This window comes from Petaurus breviceps, unplaced genomic scaffold (assembly GCF_028583685.1).
Source record: "Petaurus breviceps papuanus isolate PSGF00001 unplaced genomic scaffold, PetGlider_PUasm1.0 558, whole genome shotgun sequence".
NCBI lineage: Eukaryota > Metazoa > Chordata > Mammalia > Diprotodontia > Petauridae > Petaurus > Petaurus breviceps.
In genome coordinates, this window is record NW_027186376.1 from 1,415,029 (window position 1) to 1,433,502 (window position 18,474).

An 18,474-nucleotide genomic window follows, 5' to 3' on the forward strand; every position below is an offset into this window, starting at 1 on the left:
AAACATTCACAGAGAATCACAATGCAGCATTCACCATGTGTGACTCAATGATTTAGTAAGTCCTCAATTCAGTCACAAAGTACTAAGGTCCAAGTACTCCACCCCTGGAAAGTACATTCATTTGGTCAGTTACAAAGCATGAAAATCAAAGTACGCCTGGATCACAACTGAGTTACAATTGTCATCAGTTACCACCAAGCACCTTCTCAAAGGGGAAGTGGAGAGCACAAAGGCCATCTACCCCTAAGCCACAGCAAGGTTACAATATCATCACAGCATTCAATACCCAAGGAGAGGCCTTTTCTTCATCTTGACCAGAGACAAGTTCTCAGCAATCTCTGTTCCTGGGAAGACAAAGCTTAACAAAGTCACCATATACCTTGCCAGCATCCTCATCAATTCACTCTCTACCAGCAGAACTGTCTCAGGAGCCCTGAAAACATCAGCAAGACCCTCCTCCGGGATTTCTGTAAACATACAACAAGAAAATCCTCCTTAGGGCTTCTGAACCAACAGCAAGGTTCCAGGCCCTCTGCAACAACAGCACTGGCCTTTACCAGCAGACGAATCTGGCAAAGTAACATCAAAACAGACAGAAAAAATACCGGCACCACAGTCATGCCTCCTCAGTTCTCAAAAGTCCTGGGCAGCGCCAACTGGCCCTCAGCAGTCCAGGTGGCTTTGGCTGGCAGTTCTCTCTCTCTCTCTCTCTCTCTCTCTCTTCACAAGGCAGCTCCCAAAAGTTCTTCTGCCCTCTCTCTGCTTGGACCCCTCTATCCTTGGCTCCAGCTCCTCCCAGTTCAGCCCCCTCTCTTCACATCAACAAGTCCATCCCACAAGTGGATTCACAACCTCTGGGTTTTAACACTTAACCTGAAAACCAAGCCAACACAGGGGATCTTTAAATTCCATTACCATTACGCTCCTCCTCCCCGCTTCTCTTTCTTTCTATCTTAACTGGCCCTGATGTGTTTATATAACTTACATTCCTTAAGCACACGTGCACTCCTACACACCTACCAGGAATATTGGTCATCCTTGACCTTCTTCATGGGTCTCACAGCACATACATATTTTTAGTCCCCAAGGTGGTGAGCCCTGTAGTGTGTTCAGGAGCTGTTTGCCCCCCCCCCTTAGAATTAGATCCTGAAAGTAGAAAGCAAGACCTTGCCAGAGCCGCGAACTCCCAGGGAAGTCATCTCAGTTCAAAGTCTTTCTCTTTGTCGTGTCTTCATGCTTTTTTTTCCTTTAAAAATACTTTGATTGGCAGCCCAAGGTTAAATCGATCGTCTAGCTCAAATCCATCTGTTAAGTAGAACAGGCACTCATTTCAGCAGATGTTTATTGAGCATCTTTGAGGTGTTGAACTGAGCCAGGTCCTGAGGAAGATCAGCAGAGAGAGTGTTAGGTCTAAAGTGCCACAAGCCCTGTGTTCTCTAAGGGCTCTTGTCAAGGAAGAGGCAGCCTGGGTGGGACCCCTTTAGTGAGCCCGACACAGGCTCATGGCCCGAAGACGGACCACAGCATCTCCTACAGCCCCCCAAAATGAAAAATGTTTGGGTCCTCATTGGCAGAGCAAGTGACCATAAGATGAAATCCCACTGAAGAAGAACACAACAATCTCACCTTCTGTTTTTTAGCCAAGGTGACTTTTTCTGCTTGATTCTTTGAAGTTGAAAGTGTTCCATTTTTCCATTTACCAAGGATCAGAGACAGTCGAGATGTAGTGTCATTTACTGGATGGTCCATACAGCCTCTCCTTCCTCTTCCCTTTACTTGTAACTCAGCATCAGCTGAAGGAGCATTATCACTACTGTTCCATGTGACTGAAGTTCAGGCAGCTGGAACTTTGAATGTGGGCGCAGTGACTGGTGACTCCTCTTAAGACTAAAGATTAAAAGTATCTCCAAGTTTAGAGAGAGAAAAGTGAAAGCAGGAGACTGCCCATGCAGAGCAAACAGATGGTAGTTTTAAACCATCTTGCTCCCATCCAACACTCGCAATAGCGGACGGTGTTAGGAGAGATTGAGGGCAAGGTTCTGACCTGTGGTGGTCTAGAACATCTCGCCTAACTCTAGGTCATTTCCATCCCCAAGGATGATTTCATGGCCATGGGACTCTTGAGTAGCCTCCAAGACAGTAAATGGGTGCGTCCGGTCCCGCTGAGGGTTAGTGGGTGTGACAGGCAGGGAAGTGGAGCATGCCAGGCACTCACTGGTAAGAATGCAGGACCCGGTGTCAGAGCACATGCTTCTGGTTCTGCGTGAATTGGGGCATACCCTCTCTGAACCTTGGTGCCATCTGTAAAATGAAGAGGGCCCTTCCAACTCTAAGTCTTATGGGCCATCTTATGAAACCTAGAAAAGGGAAAACAGAGGGGACAGGATTGGAAAGTCTAACGAATAAATGTTTCATGAGGAGAGCACAGACTTCTACGCTGAGGCCTAAATTGCCGGGAGACCATGTTGAGCGAGGCAGTGTGACCGGGTGACAGAGGACTGGCCATCTCTGCTCCCCACCACCTCAGGGCCTTGCCACCATGGGAGTAATGCTCAGGGATAAAGCAGTGTAAGCTGGCTCCCTAGTTTGGACACCAAGAACCAATGCACGATGGCAGAGAAGGCTAGTAACGTGATGGGTTTCTGCCTCCTCTGCTCCAGTTTGGCTGAAGTGACCCTGGCTGCTCTAGCACAGAGTGTGGAGGTTTCTCGGATAGGGCAGGAGCGGATGGTTCAGAGTAGAGTAAAGTGCTCACAAGTGTCTGGAGATGCCAAAGGAAAAAGAAACCAGAGTTCTTGAGTCTGTCTTGGAAGTCATCTGCATGGAGATCCCAGCTGAAGTCGTGGCAGCCGATGACTCGACCAGTGGAGAGGAATAAAGAGAGAAGAGGGCTCAGGTGTGAGCCTTGCAAGATGCTGATCCTTAAGGGGTGAAATGTGTATGGCGGTCTGGCCAGGAGGAAGATGTCCCAGACACCAGAGGACCAATGCCCTTGTAGCAGCCGCATCCAAAGTGACAGCAGCTGAGCAAAGGCCATGGGCTTAGCAGGTAAGCTCTGCTCCCATTTGGCTGGGTTTTTCCTCTTCGCTTATAATCCGCTTTCTGGTCTGCTGCATCCTGGGCACAATGTTGTCCAATGAGGCTACTGAGCTCACATTTAGTAGCCCTTTTCTCAAAACAACCATGGGGAAGGAGGGCAAGCACTGAGGAGACAGAAACTCGGAGTCTAACTCCAGGCCAGTAAGAGCCAGGAGCCGGACTGGTTCCAGGTCTTTCCTCCTCCTCTCACCCCTTTGGTGCAGCAAGCCATCATGTCTCTGAAAGAGCTAGCTAGTCAGGTGGAGAGTGGTCCCTGGCCAGAAGACTGGCCACAACAATCCAGAGAGCCTGCGAAACGGGAGGGTCCAAGCGGTGGAGCCCCTTCAAGGTGTCAAGGCGAAGTGGGCAGCTTGGATTGGCAAGAGTCTGGCTCTGGAGATAGGACGGCCAAGCATGTCTGGATGGATGGAGGAGGCTTTTAGCTGGGTTCATTGTTTTCCTCCTTTCAAATAAGCCACACAGGTCTTCTAGGCCGATGGTGTTTTCTGCTTGCCAAGCAAGCTGTAGTTCCAGCCCAGGCCCTTTCCCTGACAGGTAAGACAGAGTGTCTGTGCCTTTGTCTCATTTCCATCTGTACCCACTTCGTCATCTGTGTGTTAGAAGGATGTATTGGGGCATGAACCCAGCAGGTGACCAGGCCTCCACTTGAAGCGGGTGGGGGACAGGGGGATGGTCTTCAGAGCTCACACGGGAAGAGGCAAATACATCTCTGAGGTTGCTGACTTAAGGGGTGGAGTTCACTGCTGGCCCTCTTCCTTGTGCCATGAGTCTTGGACGGTTGGCCCATTGCTTGGCCGGAAGGAGCCCCATTGGACTGCGCCCAAGGCAAATATTGACTGGGAGGGGGATGGGCAGTCAGCCCGAGTCTTGCCTGTGATGCTGGGAGGAGGGGCCGATGTTTGAAATGGCAGATGGGAGACTGGGGCAGGGCGGGAGCAAAATAGGCCTTGGAGATAACAGACCTGTTCCTGGACAAATGCTGCTTGGGCACTGCCTCCCCACTTTTGATAAGGTTTTGGTCCGCTCCCCTGGGAGGGAGCTGGGCGCTCTCCAAGCCGAGGACAGTCAGTTGGCCCGCTGGCCCGCCTAGCTCAGACCCAGGAGTGTGGCATAGTGAGACAGCGTCCGACTTGGGAAGGCAATGATGGTTTGTGTGCAGAGGAGATGCTCCTATGGCGCTTTGTAAAAAGAAGCATCTCAATAATCATCTGTGTGGCTCTGCAGTGCTGGGCACACGGGATGGCGGAGAAGGACCTGGGCTTTGCCCGTTGCCCAGAGAGCTCCCGCCTCCCTCGGGTGACAGGGGAGTGCTCTTCAATGCTTTCAGTGTGCCTGCTGATGCCTTTGCAAGGAGATGGTTTAAAATGTGACAGTCATGTGGGTGAGCTGAGATACAGCAATGCAGAGTGAGAATTAGAGAATGAGATCCAGCAGCAGGCACTGGAGGGAGTGGGGGGGGACTCGAAGACAGGCTTATGTTTTGTCACCTTGGCCCAGTCACTGCCTTTCTCAATGCCACAGACAACACTAAGAAAGGGATTCTTTAACTTGGGGTCAGCTCAGGGACACAGATTTTAAGGGGTCTGTGATTTTGTATGGGAAAGAAATTATAGGGGCGACTAGGTGGCACAGTGAATAGAGCACCGGCCCTGGAGTCAGGAAGACCTGGGTTCAAATCCAGCCTCAGACACTTAACACAAAAACTAGTCATGTGACCTTGGGCAAGTCACTGAACCCCAATCGCCCTCTGAAAAGCAAAAAAAAAAAATTATATTTTCATTTTCACTAACTGAAATGTATTATTTTCTTCAGTTATTTAAGAATATCACTGAAAGAAGGGGTCCATCAACTTTTGCTCATTTCCAGAGGAGTCCAAGGCACTTGAAGAATTACCCTGCTCCGAAGCCCTAAAAGCCTGGCAGTCGCTAGGCATGGCTGGGTCATTTCTTTCCCCTGAGCTTTCCTTTCACTGTTCCCATGAGACCACAGGACCAGATGCAGAGAGGCTCCCCACGTTTACTGGTCAGCCTTTGGCTTTGCTATGTTCCAGCCTTACTCTTTGTCAGGTGATCTAGCGTTAGTCTTATGGGAACAGTCGGCAGAGGACATTTTCTGGCTTCCCTAGCCGCGGTCTAGTGCCTCACAGCCATTTCTTAGTGTTAGAAGGATTTGTCTAATATGTAGCCTTTGGTACAACTTAAGCCTGGCAGTCTGTTGGCCATTATAATTTACCCGCAGTAATACAGCCTGTACTCAGTCAACAGGCATATCCCTGAAGTACCCACTGTGTGCCACATACTGGGAGACCCTTATGAAACACTCCCTGACCTCCATGAGCTTGTGCTTGTTTGAGGGAACAACGTGTACGTGGAGAAGTGAGCCTCGGTATGTGTTCAGGGTGGAGCAGGGGGATCAGGAAAGGCCTCCCCCTCTTTGTGGAAGCTGGCAGCTCAGAAAGGCACAGGTGGTCAAGTGCCCTCCAGCCCTTGCAGAGGAATCCTTAGGAGATGAAATACCAAGCACCAGGCAGGACAGCTGGGATAGAGAACTTGTGGAGAAACGTCTGGTGAGCTCAGAGAGGAACCAGCTTGGGGGGTGGGGGGCAACCCTCAAATGACAGAGGAGTTTGCACTTTATTCTCTAGGTAATGGGGAATTTCTTGAGCAGGTGTGTGCCAGGGTCAGGCCTGTGCACTGTCAATGCCAGGTTCCTAGCTGTGGGGAGAAGGGAGAGCCTTGAGACAGGGGGACCAGTCAGGAGACTGTTGTAAAAGTTCAGGTGTGAGGGGAAGACTGGACTCGAGTGATCTCCATGTGATGGAAGGATGTTGGTGGCAAGGGAATGGACTGGAGGAATGGGATAGAGGAGAGCTGACTGGCAGGCAGGGGAAGAGTGGAGGAACAGGAAGATCAGAAGGAGGGGTATGGACGGGGTGGAGGTGAATTCTGTCTTGGACATGTTGAGGTCAAGCTGTCTATGAGGCATCTTTTCAGAGACTGCCAAGAGTGGTCAGTGGTGGAAGACTGGAGCCTGGGGCTGGCTGGCTGGATGCAGGAGTCCTCTGGGGGGCTGGAGGGGCCGGTGAGAGGTGAACGTTTAGAGAAGGGTATGTGTGAGGAGTTATTTAATGAAGAGTCAAGCTTGGCCCCCAGTTGTGTGCCAGGCCGATGGCTGGTGTAACCCAAGGCTGGGGGATGGGAAAGCAGCAGGGTGGCTTACATGGCTTGTGGGGGAACTAGAGGTTGGGGGAGATGGAGAGCGGGCTTGGAAGGGATGGGAAGGCATCTCATATCATGGAGGCACAGTACCTGCAGGTGACGGCATGCCCATTGCTGTGGATGGCTTGGGGGGAGTAAGGGGCTTGAGAAGTAAATGTTGGAAGCAGGCTTTGGATCCAGGCCTCCCGGACTCCAGGACTAGGCTGGACTGTGTATCCTCAGCTCAGAGCCAGTGTTCAAATGCAGGTCACTGCTTCAGAGTCGGGAAGGACATCAGGTCATCGATCACACGAGAGAATATCTGTAAATAGCTTAGCACTGAGTAGGGGCTTACTAAATGTTTACCTGTACAACTTCCTGGCAAGTGGCAGGCAGCCCAGGCCATTAGGGGGAGCTCCTGCCAATACCCCGAGGTGAGTATGAGTGATGGTGGCATCCGGTCCAGTCAGAAAGCTCGTGTCTGTTCTGACGGGCTGGTTTTAAGTGGATTGCTGAGCTTTGCCGCTTGCCCTGTTTAGAAGCACCTGCTTTGGGTGTGTGTGTCGGAGGTGGTGATCTCAGCCTGTGAGCAGCTAAAAGACTGGTCTGTAAGGGCTTCACTACAACGTGGGAGAGCAGGAAGCAGCCCAGCCTGTTGTCCGCCTGGTGGGAGGGCCAGGAGCTTTGGGCCTTCACCCAGCCAGAGGCCTGCACTAATCTTTCCCAGAGGCTGCTTTACCATTTACAAAACTTTTTTTTTTCAGGAAGCTAAATGTACCTTGTAGCAGCTTAGGAAGTTGCTGAGATGTGCCCTTCCGCGACCTGCGGAGCAGTGTGGGAAAGCGTCAGCTCCCTTTGGGGAGAGGACTCCCTGCCCGCCCCACTCTGTTTGGCAGGAGAGGCTCCTAATATGTTTGCACATGGGTTTTTGTCTTTGGTTCCCAGGGTGATGTGTAAACAGCGTCAGGGCAGGCTGGGAAGCTGGTTTCCAGGCTTGGCTTGGGCACAGATTCTCAGAGATGTCATAGAATACCTTTAATTTCCTTATCCGATGCTCCTTTGGACCCCAAATGCTGAGCATTTTAGAAACGCTGTGTTTCCATTCTGAAGCAGCAGGTTTTCCTCCATTAGCACTTCTCATCAATGAGCTTGGAGCCTTGCTTACCATCCAACACTCAGGGCAGCAGTGCTTGGCAGAACTCTCCTTCCACCAGCCAGAGGCTGGGCTCAGCCTGATGCTTCATAGCCTCTTCTTGGCTTCACACCCCTGACAGCCTAGCTTGTCATCTTCCCCCTCTTGGCAAATTTCAGGCCACTCTGTGTGTTGTCCCACATACGTCCACAGCCTGGAAGGCAGAAGACAGGACAGTGATCCAGGAAAATTTAGGGGAAATATGGGAATAAGAGTCATACACAGATAACAGAAATAGAAAGTAACCCATGGAAGTGAATTAAAAGGTTGAAAAGGGCAGTGTTTTGTGAGATCTGTGTGGGGACATGTCTGTGTATGGCAAGTGAAGGAGGGTCCAAGGGACTTGGATTTCACCCCCAAACTGGAACTGGAAATGAAAGAAAATGGACATGCTTTCTCTAGTGCCAGACCATCCACATACATGCATGGGGTGAACTCACCTACTGGTCATAAGTTCAAGAGAACTGGTGCAGAAGATGATTGTCCTTCGGGCTCCCAAAGATGCAAACCCAGGGCAGGGCCCAAGTCCTTGCTTCTCCCTGGAGCCCCTCAGGAGTGCCTGTTTGCCTGCTTCTGGCCTGCAGCGGCCCCACCAGCTCTGATGGCAATGTGGAGAAAGGTTTCCATGCCAACCAGAGGCAGGAAAAACCTGCCCTCCCAGTTCGGCTCTTCCTGTCTGGTGTCTGTCTCCGGGGGGAGGTGGCTGCCAGGAAGCTGGAGCTGCTTCTGGTACAGCATGAGGGGCCCCAGATGGAGCCTCATTAGTTCTGGGACGCCAGGTACCCAGGGTCACCCAGGGCCAGAGGCCCGGCTGGCTGACTTTCCTTCCAAACTAGGCCTGGTCTTCCCGGGCCTCTTGTCTGCTCAGCTGCTGCTGAAACCATCATCGGTGGTGGGCTGCATCTTGCCCTTAGCCTCGGCCCAGCTCAAGCTTACCTGGCTGTGTAGCTGAAGGGAGGCCAAAGCCATGGATCAAACCTGATGGTTTCTCTTCTTTTTGGAGGGAGGAAGGCAGGGCAATTGGGGTTAAGTGACTTGCCCAAGGTCACACACCTAGTAAGTATTAAGTGTCTGAGGCTGGATTTGAACTTGGGTCCTCCTGACTCCAGGGCCAGTGCTCTATTCACTGCGCCACCTAGCCACCCCTAGATTGTTTCTAATATGCCTTTTGGGTTTGAAATTCTGTTACACTAACTCCAGATCAGTGTTATATTCAAGTACCTAATGTTGCTTGTGTGTGGAAGGACAAAAATCCCAGCAGACCCTGTGGTCTCTGGGGGAAGACATTGAACAGAAGCTGATTGCCTGCATGCTGCTATCTGCCCTGGGGAGGTGCTCCCCCAAGCTGGGAGAGCTGGTGGTGTTAGAAGGCCCCGTGTGACTGTAATGGGTAATAACGACCACCAGTGCCTCAGAGTGGCAGTGCCAGGTCCTCAGTGGGGGGGTGGCTTTGTTCCTCATCAGTGTGTGCCTGTGCACCATAGGCACCACAGAAACGCTCCCATCGCTTGTCTACTTTTCCTTTATTAGATCTGTTTTTTAGTCGGTTACAGAGCTCTTTGGCCGCCATGTTTGGGGAACTCCATTTGGATTCCAGACTTTTTTTTTTCCTTTTCAGCCCTACCAAATGTGAACTAGGTCCTAAAAATACTGATAAACACATTTAAGTTGAGAAAATAAAACCAGCCCAGTCCAACCCCCCACTTGTCCATCATCACGAAAGCTTCTCTCATTGGGTTACTCCGGAGACACGTGGCTGCAGCCTCTGGGCAGGGCGCCACGCTTCCTTTGGCCTGATGGATGTGGGTGGGATGGGCAGGCCAAGGAGGTATCTTGCCTATCCTGCGTCCTCACCACATGTTGCTGGGGGTCTAGGGGCAGTAGATGACGGGAGCTGCTGATCAGCTATCAGACCTTAAGCATTGTGGTCCCGGGAGGCAGGAAGATATTGGGGGAGGCCCCCAGGAGCCCCCCTGGAGTCAGAGGAGGGCCTACAGAGGACCATCTGCAGGCCCTCAGGCCATTTCATCCCATTCTACAGATGAGGGACCTGAGGTCAGGGAGGGCATAGGATTCACCCACGGTGACAAATCCCAGCCCATCTGCTTGCTGTCTGTGAACACTGCCCCTCTCTGGGCCTCAGTTTCCCCGTCTTTAAAATCTAGGAGTTCTTCATTTTCTCCTAGGTTTGAAATACTGCCATCTAACACTACAAACGAGCAAAGGGAGGTGCCTTCGGGGCTGGCCCCAGGTGCAGTGCCACTTCTGGGGCTGGGATCTCCCCTCCCTTAGCAATGGATGCCCACAGTCCTTTAAGGGCAGTCCCTGCCAGGCCACAGGGCAGGGATTCAAAACGAGAAAGGAACAGTCTGAAGTGGCCCAGACCCTGCTTGATGGCTTGGGGTCTGACAGGAAGAGCCGCCTCGTTCTGCTTCTGCCCAGCCAGTCTGCCTGCTTTGTGTCCGTCTCTCCCGAGGCCAACGGAAGCCAGGCAACATTTCCCTAGGCCTGCGGGATGAGTGTGAATCACCCACCTGGCCAGTTAGCTGGGGGGAGGGGAGCAGCAGGCACTGACCCTGGCCTTCTCAACCAGAGAATGTCCTGGATTGGAGGGCTCTGGTTTGCGCCTCTCCTTTTTGGATATTTTCTTTTCTTTAAACGTGAACTGATGCCTTTTGTCCTTCCAGCTCCCTCCTGCTATCCCTTTCTTCCCACCATCAGAATTGTGCCCATCCTGTGCCAGGCTCTCCCTTCTGGGGAGGTGTACATCTTGTTTCCTGTGCCCCTGAATCCCTGGGGCTTTTCACATTACACACAACGGTTTCCTTTTAGCAATCTGTTCATTTATATTATTACAGGGATCTTTGGGTAGACTGGTCTCTTGGAGCCTTTCATTTTGTTTTAAAACATTTCCAAATTCCTCCCTCACCAGCAAGCCACAGCTCATAACAAAGATTTAGAGGGAGGGAAAAGGCAGCTCCATAAAGCTGGGCGGGACCTGAAGCCAGTCTGACACTCTGTGCTGTTCCACACCCATGGTCCCCCATCTTTGTGAAGAAGGGAAGAAGCCACATTTTTTCCATCTCTTCTGTGGGGTCAGGTTCCTCCCATTTACATGGCAGTCATTGTGTTTCTCTGTGGACAGCTCCAGGACTGGGACATAAAGCCTGAGGAGTCATCACGTGCCCCACAGCAGGCAGGCAGCAGGAGGGGGGAGGCGTGCTGTGCTAAGGGGCTTACGGGCTAAGTCACCAGCCAGCCTTTGTGGCCTCACCTCTGCGGGCCTCAGTTTCCCCATCAAAGTTGGCCTAGATGACCCCCAAGTGCTCAGGATCCTTGCAGTCCCAGGTCTGTGACCCTCTGATGCCAGAAGGGGCAGAGCCTGAGGCTTTTTCTGCACATTCTGATGTCACTGGGATTCGGACTCACAAGTTGGCCCCAAGGAATTGAGCCAGGTTCATTTTGTAGGAAGCGGGACCCTGCTGACATCAGGCTTCAAGGCCAGGGCCTTCTCAGGGAGGCTACGCGGAGAGGGCAGCAGGCTCTCACAGAGGGGACGTGCCGGCTTGGGGATCACTCCCCTTGTGGGCCTCTGCAAAGCCGGGGCTGGCGCTCGCAGGGCACAGGCGGGGGTCTGAACAGACCTTTTCTGTTCCTCTCACAGTGGTGGAGGTGCCCCACAAGGCCACACGGGTGGAATCTGCAGACGCTTCCCAGCCTTACCACAGAATGTCAGGTAAGAGGAAGGGGAGGTTGGTGCTGCCTTTCTAACCACATGACTAGGCTTGGGACCAGAGGGAGGGGGGGGCGTCACACCAAGGCCAGGGGAATGGAAGCCTGGCTTTTAGGCAGTGCCCAGGCCTGGCACGGGTCCAGCAGGTGCCAGATGAGAGCCGAGAGCCGTGGGGGGGGGGGGAGAGGGGGGGGGGGGGGTGTCTCCACTTCCAGAGTGGCTCAATGGGCCTTCCTTCCCTGGCCCAGGGCCTGTTTCTCCTCAGTCACTCTGGACTCCTGGGACTTGGGCCCCCTTTCCCTCCCTTTGGATGAGCTCCATCCCCACTGGGCCTCCCACATTCTCTTTATTGCGGCAGCTGCCCTGACCCTCTCTCCCTTCTTGTTTTCTTTACACACAGGGAGCCATACCCCTCCTGCTGGGGGCCCCTTCTCAGCCCTGACCCCAAGCATATGGCCCCAGGAGATACTGGCCAAGTATTCCCAGGTAGGGAAATGCAGCCAGCCGGGTTGCCTTGGGCACAGGAGGGCACAGACGGGCCAGCCTAGCCTTGTGTTTGTAGACTGACCTGCAATTTGGGGTCATTTCACCATGAAACTAATGAGGCAAGATGCTTATGGTAAGGGCCTGGGGCTAAATCCCAGATCTGACATTTTCTGGTTTTGTGACCTCGAACCAAAGGCCTCTTGGCCTCTCAGATCCCAAAGCCCCATTTTACTCAATTAGGAAAAGAAAGTGGTCAGGATGGTACATCTTGCCTGCCAAGGGAGTTTGGCGAGAAGCACTTTTGTAAGCCTCGGAGGTCCCAAGGGGTGGAGATGGGAGCTGGTGAGGGGAGCGTGGCAGCCTGGGAGCCTTTTTGTTTGAAGAGGGAGGCTGGGCAGGATCAGCCAACCCCCCACTGTGGCCTGAGGTGGACCATGTGGGCAGGACCATGTGGGCAAGGACCCAGGGCCTGCAGGTCAGGAGCCTCCTCGTTTTATTTTATTTTTTGCTTTTTTTTTGGAGGGGGAAGGACAGGGCAATCAGGGTTAAGTGACTTGCCCAAAGTCACACAGCTAGTGTTAAGTTCTGAGGCTGGATTTGAACTCAGGTCCTCCTGACTCCAGGGCCAGTGCTCTATTCACTGCACCACCTAGCCGCCCTGAGCCTCATTTTAGAATGACCAGAGCAAGGCAGGAGGAGCTCCAGGCCACATTGCAAGGCTGCTGGCCTCTGTGGCACAGGGCAGGCCTGGCCCCTCTCCTCTGTGCATGCAGAATCATGCACAGAAAAGCAGCCCAGAGGAGGACTGAGGAGCCCAGGGCCACAAGGCAGCTCCTCTGAGTTTCTGGGGGCTCCTGCAGTCTGGTCCTTTTGGAAGTCGCGATCTCAGGGGAAGTGCGGCCAGGTAGCACACACAGAGGAAAGGACCCTGGCTGCAGAGTCAGAGGATCTGGGTTCACATCCTGCCTTTTGGACTTACTCTGTGTATGACCTTGGGACAGGTCGTTTACCCCATCTAGGCCTGCATTTCTTCTGCAAAGTGACCGCCCCGAGGTTGCTTCCAGCACCAGACCCAGGTCCCATGAGCCTCATTCTTTTCCTTGAATAATTTGAGCACAGAAAAACACCTTAACTGCCTAAGAATTTGGGTTTGTTCTCAAGGGGCCCGGACTGCCCTGGGGCCTTCTCCCCTCCCAGCTCTTGCTGAAGGGCTTTAAGCAGAACTTGAACCCCCTTGTGGGGGTGGGGGTTGCTGTGATGCCTCCTGCCTGGGGACCAGCTGACCTCGAGGCTCCTTCCAGCTGTGAGGCCTGCAGAGCTATTTCAGACAGTCCTGGCCTCAGGGAGCTTGCAGTCCAGGAACCCCCCCTAGAGAGAGACCGACAACTACAAGGCAGGTGCCTTGGGGACTCGGATGAGAAAAATGTTCTGGAGGCTCAAAGGCCGCTTCTGCTTGGGTGATCAGGGAAGGCTTTGTAGAAGAGGGGACATTGGGAGAAGGCAGCAGGACTGGCATGGGCAAAGGTGCAGAGATGGCAAGATAGCTATGTTCCAGGTTGGCTGGAGGGAAGAGGCAGGGCCAAGGCCAACCAGGGAGGCCGGGACTGGACTCAGGAGAGATCTCGTGTCTGAACTTGCTCCCTGAGGACCCTTTGCAGAGCCAGCGGCTTCAGCAAGGGCATGGAGGATGATGGACTTGAGATGGGGGCAGCAGACAGGGGCACAGCTACTGGGGAGTGAATGGAATCTTTTATTGTCTCCTCCTGGCTCCTGGCCCTAGAAGGAAGACCCGGGGGAGCAGCTGCAGGTCCATTACGATGAGTTTGGTTTCCGAGTGGACAAGGAAGGTGAGGTCATCCCTGGGCCCCATGGAGGGACGGGCCTGTGTGCCAGCTCCCCGGACATGGGCACCCAGCTCTGGAGGAGCCCCTGCGAATCTCTCATTTCCTGGCCCTGGGCCCTTCCCGTCCCTCTGCCTGGGACACCAGCGGTGACGGCACGAAAGTGTGCCCGCCAATACTTGTGCCCTCTTCTGGGCTGGGCGGGGAAGCCAGACAGAGCGGGCCCTAGGGGGCCGGTGCCCCCCCCCCCCCGCCTGGAGGCCTCTCGAGTCGGGGGAGAAGAGGAGGAGACGAAGTTTCCTTCTTCCCTGACTCTCCCACTGCAGATGGTGCTGAGCCCAACTCCAGCAGGCCCTTGGCTGTGCCCCTGACAGATGACCCCCAGCAGAGGCTGAGGTGGCAAGCCCACCTTGAGTTCACCCACAACCACGACGTGGGGGACCTCACCTGGGACAAGATCGAGGTGTCCCTGCCGCGCTCCGACAAGCTCTACTCCCTGGTGCTGGGGGGCATCCCCCACAGCATGAGGCCCCAGGTAAGGAGGGCCCAGGTGTGGGGGGGAGCTCGGGCCCCCCCGTGCCCGCGCGCTGCCAGCCTCCCCCTCCGCAGCTGTGGATGCGCCTGTCCGGGGCCCTGCAGAAGAAGCGCAGCTCGGAGCTGGCCTATCGGGACATCGTCAAGAACAGCTCCAACGAGGAGAGCATCGCAGCCAAGCAGGTGCGGGGCGGGCGGGCGGGGGCGGGGCTAGCTGGGTGAGGCGGGCGGGAGCGCGGGGGCGGGGCCGGGGCTGGCTGGGCGGGGCCTGGGCTAGCTGGGTGAGGAGGGCTGGCTGGGCGGGGTGCGAGGGGGGTCCGTCGGGAGGGGCCGGGGCTCGCTGGGTGAGGCGGGGCGGGCTGTGCGGGGGCGGGGCCGGGGCCGGGCGCTCACCGGCAGGGGCTGTGGGGAGCCCCGGCTCCCTGTGGCTGCGTCTGAAAGGGCCACCGGGTGGGGCCTGGGGCTCTCGCCAGATCGAGAAGGACCTGCTTCGCACCATGCCCAGCAACGCCTGCTTCTCCACCATGAACAGTATCGGGGTGCCCCGGCTGCGCAGGATCCTCCGGGGACTCGCCTGGCTCTACCCCGAGATCGGCTACTGCCAGGGCACCGGCATGGTGAGCCAGGAGGGGCGGCTGGGGGAGGGGTGGCCGAGGGAGGGGGAGCCCCGGGAGCCCCGCCTCCAGCCCCGGAGCCCCCTCCGCCCCGCAGGTGGCCGCCTGCCTGCTGCTCTTTCTGGAGGAGGAGGACGCCTTCTGGATGATGTGCGCCATCATCGAGGACCTGGTGCCCGCCGCCTACTTCAGCAGCACCCTGATGGGCGTCCAGACGGACCAGCGGGTCCTGCGGCATCTGATCGTGCAGTACCTGCCGCGGCTGGACGCGCTGCTGCTGGAGCATGACATCGGTGAGGGGGCGGCCCCGGGGAGGGGAGGGGAGGGGCCGGGCCAGGGCCGCGGGGAGGGGCCGGGAGGGGAGGCAGCTGGCGCCTCTGTCCCCCCAGAGCTCTCCCTCATCACCGTGCACTGGTTCCTCACGGCCTTCGCCAGTGTAGTCCACATGAAGCTGCTGCTGCGCATCTGGGACCTGTTCTTCTACCAGGGCTCGCTGGTGCTCTTCCAGACCACACTGGGCATGCTGCGGATGAAGGTGCTCGCCCCCAGGGGAAACTGAGGCCTGTAGGCAGGCTCCCCGCCTGCCCATCTCGGCAGCTCCCAAGGCAGGGAGGCAGCTGGCCAACCTCCCACTCTATAGATGAGTAAACAGGCCCAAGTTAAATGACCTGCCCAAGGCCACAGAGCCACGAAGGGGCAGATCAGTGGGCAGAGCCGGCCGGGAGGTGCTGTCATCTCCAGGAGGCTGAGGCCCTCCTGTGATCTCTGCACTGTCTCAACATTTAGGACATCTGGAGGCTTGCACAGCATGGGATAAATGTCTCCTTTTGTCCTCACAACTTTGGGAGATGAGTGCTATGGTTATCCCCATTTCACAGATGAAGAAAGGGAGACAGGCAGGGGGAAGTGATGCACTCAGTGGCCCACACCTCGCAAGTGTCGGGTCTTCTGACTCCAGGCCCAGGGTCCTCCCATCAAGCCCTGGGTGACAGGGCGGGTCTCTGTGCTGGGCAGCCCATGGGTCTCCCTTGGCCTGTCGGGGACTCGGGCCCACCTTCGCCTCACTCTCCCTCCGGCTGCAGGAGGAGGAACTGATCCAGTCGGAAAACTCGGCCTCCATCTTCAACACGCTGTCGGACATCCCGTCACAGATGGAGGACGCAGAGGTGCTGCTGGCCGAGGCCATGCGCCTGGCCGGCTCCCTGACCCACGTGGCTGTGGAGACCCAGCGCCGCAAGCACCTGGCCTACCTCCTCGCCGACCAGGGCCAGCTGCTCGGCCCCAGTGCCGCCAGCAACCTCAGCAAGGTGACCAAGGGCACGCGGCCTCCCCTGGGGGCTGACTCCCTGGCTCCTGGCTCGGGCCCAGCCCCTGACGCTCTGCGGTCCTTCTGCAGGTGGTGCGGCGCAGAACCCAGCGCAGGAAGTCGGGCATCGCCTCCCTGCTCTTTGGTGAGTCCAGCGGGGACGGCGACGGCGGACTGCCCAGGTTAGGCCCCTCCACCCCTGGAGAAGGGCCTACAGCCCTCGCCGGCCTCTCTGTGCTCTCCAGGTGACGAGGACCTCGAGGCTTTGAAGGCCAAGAACATAAAGCAGACAGAGCTGGTGGCCGACCTGCGCGAAGCCATCCTGCAGGTGGCCCGCCACTTCCAGTGTGTGGACCCCAAAAATGGCAGTGTGGTGAGTGGGGGGAGGTGGGAGAGCCCCGAGGCCGGGGGGGGAGCCCAGGGCACCACCTGCCTCCTGCCAGCAAGGCCTGGTACCTGGTGCCCAGTAGGCACTTATTAAATGTTTGACCTGCCAACGTCAGCTGCTAGCTGACCTCAGTGCAAGGGAACTTCCAGATGAGGAATCTCTTCCCACCAGTGCGGGTCAGCACCTGCTCTGCAGTTAAGGAGCTCAGGACCCCGTGGCCAGCACAGGCCAAGAGGGCCGGCTCTCCTTGCCCGTGTGTGCCCCTTGGGGGCAGCCTCTCCCTTGTGGCCTTTCTAGTAGATCCATCCGGAAAAGCCTCCGGCAGGTGACAGTCAGAAGGGAGACAATGTTGGGGATGTTCGGGCTGTGACCCCCCCCCACCCCGGGGGCTCTGAACAGGAGCTGACCCCAGACTACACCATGGAGAGCCACCAGCGGGACCATGAGAACTACGCAGCTTGTTTCCGCAGTCAGCGGCGCCGGGCAAAGGCCCTGCTGGATTTTGAACGCCATGATGACGATGAGCTGGGCTTTCGAAAGAACGACATCATCACGGTGGGTGCACGGGGGCAGCGGAGGGGGGCACCAGCCCACTGCTGGGGGATGTGACCAGGCTCCCTGTCTCCCTCCCTGGCAGATCATCTCACAGAAGGACGAGCACTGTTGGGTGGGGGAGCTGAATGGCCTGAGAGGTAAGGGCTGCCGGGAGCTGACCGTGGGCCCAGGCTGGCTGAGGGACTCAAGCACAGGAGCCCCGTGTGGGTGTGGCCCTTGTCCTGGCTGCCACCTGAGTGCGATGTTGGCCGCTGTGGACAGTTCACGGGCCTGGGTCAGCTCTGTGCCTCTCCCGCAGGCTGGTTTCCTGCCAAGTTTGTGGAGGTCTTGGACGAACGCAGCAAAGAGGTAAAAGGCCACTGCTGAGGAGGGGTCGTCCCTGGGAGCTCCTAGGCCTAGTCACTAGGGCAGATCCCTGGGTTCATGGCTAGGGGAGGGCCTGGGCCCCACTCATTCCCCCTAACCCTTTGCTGTAGTATTCTGTGGCTGGAGATGACTCTGTAACAGAGGGTGTCATGGACCTGGTGCGAGGGACCCTCTGTCCTGCCCTCACGTCGATATTTGAACATGGGCTGAAGAAGCCGTCCCTGCTCGGGGGCCCCGGCCACCCCTGGCTGTTTATCCAGGAGGTCAGAGTGGGGCAGGGGTCCCGGGAGGGCTGCGAGGGGGGGCCGGGGGGGTCCCTGGGACTGACCTTCCCCTTCCCCCTCCGTCTCCTCACAGGCCGCCGGCCGCGAAGTGGAGCGGGACTTTGACTCTGTCTACTCTCGCCTCGTTCTCTGTAAAACTTACAGGTGACGTCTTTTCTTCCAGGCCTCCCTTCCCCCATAGCGCCCAGCCTGCCAGGGCTTCTGGGTCCCATTCCCAGGGCAGGGCCCCACCACCTACTCCCTGGGCTAACGCTTTGGCCTTCTCCAGGTTAGATGAAGACGGAAAAGTGCTGACTCCAGAGGAGCTGCTCTATCGGGTGTGTATGTGACCCACGGCCTCGGGCCCACGTCCCCTCCCTTGGAGGCGCCTGCTTGAGCAGGGGGCCCTGGGTCTGGGCCAGCCTCCTGTCCTCCTCCACAGGCCGTTCAGTCCGTGAACATGACCCATGACGCTGCCCACACTCAGATGGACGTCAAGTTCCGCTCACTCATCTGCGTGGGGCTCAAGTGAGTGGGGAAAGGGAGGGGCTGAGGGGAGGGTGGGGGCCGGGAAAGGTCCTGGGCCCCCTGCAGCTCTGACCGAACCCCCCCCCCCCCCAGTGAGCAAGTGCTGCATCTGTGGCTTGAGGTGCTCTGCTCGAGCGTGGCCACCGTGGAGAAGTGGTACCATCCGTGGTCCTTCCTCCGCAGCCCGGGCTGGGTCCAGATCAAGTGTGAGCTGCGGTGAGTGGCCCCTCCCTCAGGGGGCAGGGGAGGAAGAGGGGCAGTGGAACCTGGGGAGGGCTTCACCTCTGCCTTCCCCTCCCCCAGAGTCCTCTGCTGCTTTGCCTTCAGTCTCTCTCAGGACTGGGAGCTTCCCATCAAGAAAGAGGTGAGTGG

The 18,474-nt window shown here is 56.4% G+C and overlaps 2 protein-coding genes and 1 long non-coding RNA gene across 6 annotated transcripts in view; 2 read left to right on the forward strand and 1 right to left on the reverse strand.

The window, feature by feature from the left end:
• RBX1 (ring-box 1) overlaps positions 1-18,474 on the forward strand; it is a 434,671-nt gene that overhangs the window by 16,030 nt on the left and 400,167 nt on the right. The gene's annotated exons all lie outside the window — the stretch shown is intronic.
• Positions 1-18,474, forward strand: part of SGSM3 (small G protein signaling modulator 3) — a 28,370-nt gene that overhangs the window by 9,529 nt on the left and 367 nt on the right. For 2 of the 4 annotated variants that reach the window (XM_069102867.1, XM_069102868.1), the window contains exons 2-21: positions 11,153-11,224; positions 11,622-11,707; positions 13,488-13,554; positions 13,875-14,083; positions 14,158-14,265; positions 14,556-14,699; positions 14,794-14,989; positions 15,086-15,231; positions 15,779-16,003; positions 16,093-16,147; positions 16,248-16,375; positions 16,691-16,945; positions 17,028-17,082; positions 17,244-17,293; positions 17,422-17,574; positions 17,669-17,739; positions 17,864-17,912; positions 18,017-18,102; positions 18,196-18,318; positions 18,406-18,466. In XM_069102867.1, coding sequence (XP_068958968.1) covers positions 11,218-11,224; positions 11,622-11,707; positions 13,488-13,554; positions 13,875-14,083; positions 14,158-14,265; positions 14,556-14,699; positions 14,794-14,989; positions 15,086-15,231; positions 15,779-16,003; positions 16,093-16,147; positions 16,248-16,375; positions 16,691-16,945; positions 17,028-17,082; positions 17,244-17,293; positions 17,422-17,574; positions 17,669-17,739; positions 17,864-17,912; positions 18,017-18,102; positions 18,196-18,318; positions 18,406-18,466 — 2,274 coding nt within the window. In that variant the 5' untranslated portion in view covers positions 11,153-11,217. The remainder of the gene's footprint in view (positions 1-11,152; positions 11,225-11,621; positions 11,708-13,487; positions 13,555-13,874; positions 14,084-14,157; positions 14,266-14,555; positions 14,700-14,793; positions 14,990-15,085; positions 15,232-15,778; positions 16,004-16,092; positions 16,148-16,247; positions 16,376-16,690; positions 16,946-17,027; positions 17,083-17,243; positions 17,294-17,421; positions 17,575-17,668; positions 17,740-17,863; positions 17,913-18,016; positions 18,103-18,195; positions 18,319-18,405; positions 18,467-18,474) is intronic. The other 2 variants (XM_069102869.1, XM_069102870.1) reach the window with 1 other exon arrangement.
• On the reverse strand, positions 7-8,560 carry LOC138173016 (uncharacterized). The gene is made up of 3 exons (XR_011171299.1): positions 7,929-8,560; positions 1,627-7,642; positions 7-1,379 (listed from the first exon to the last, which is right to left on the reverse strand). It is a non-coding gene; the product is annotated as an uncharacterized lncRNA (long non-coding RNA).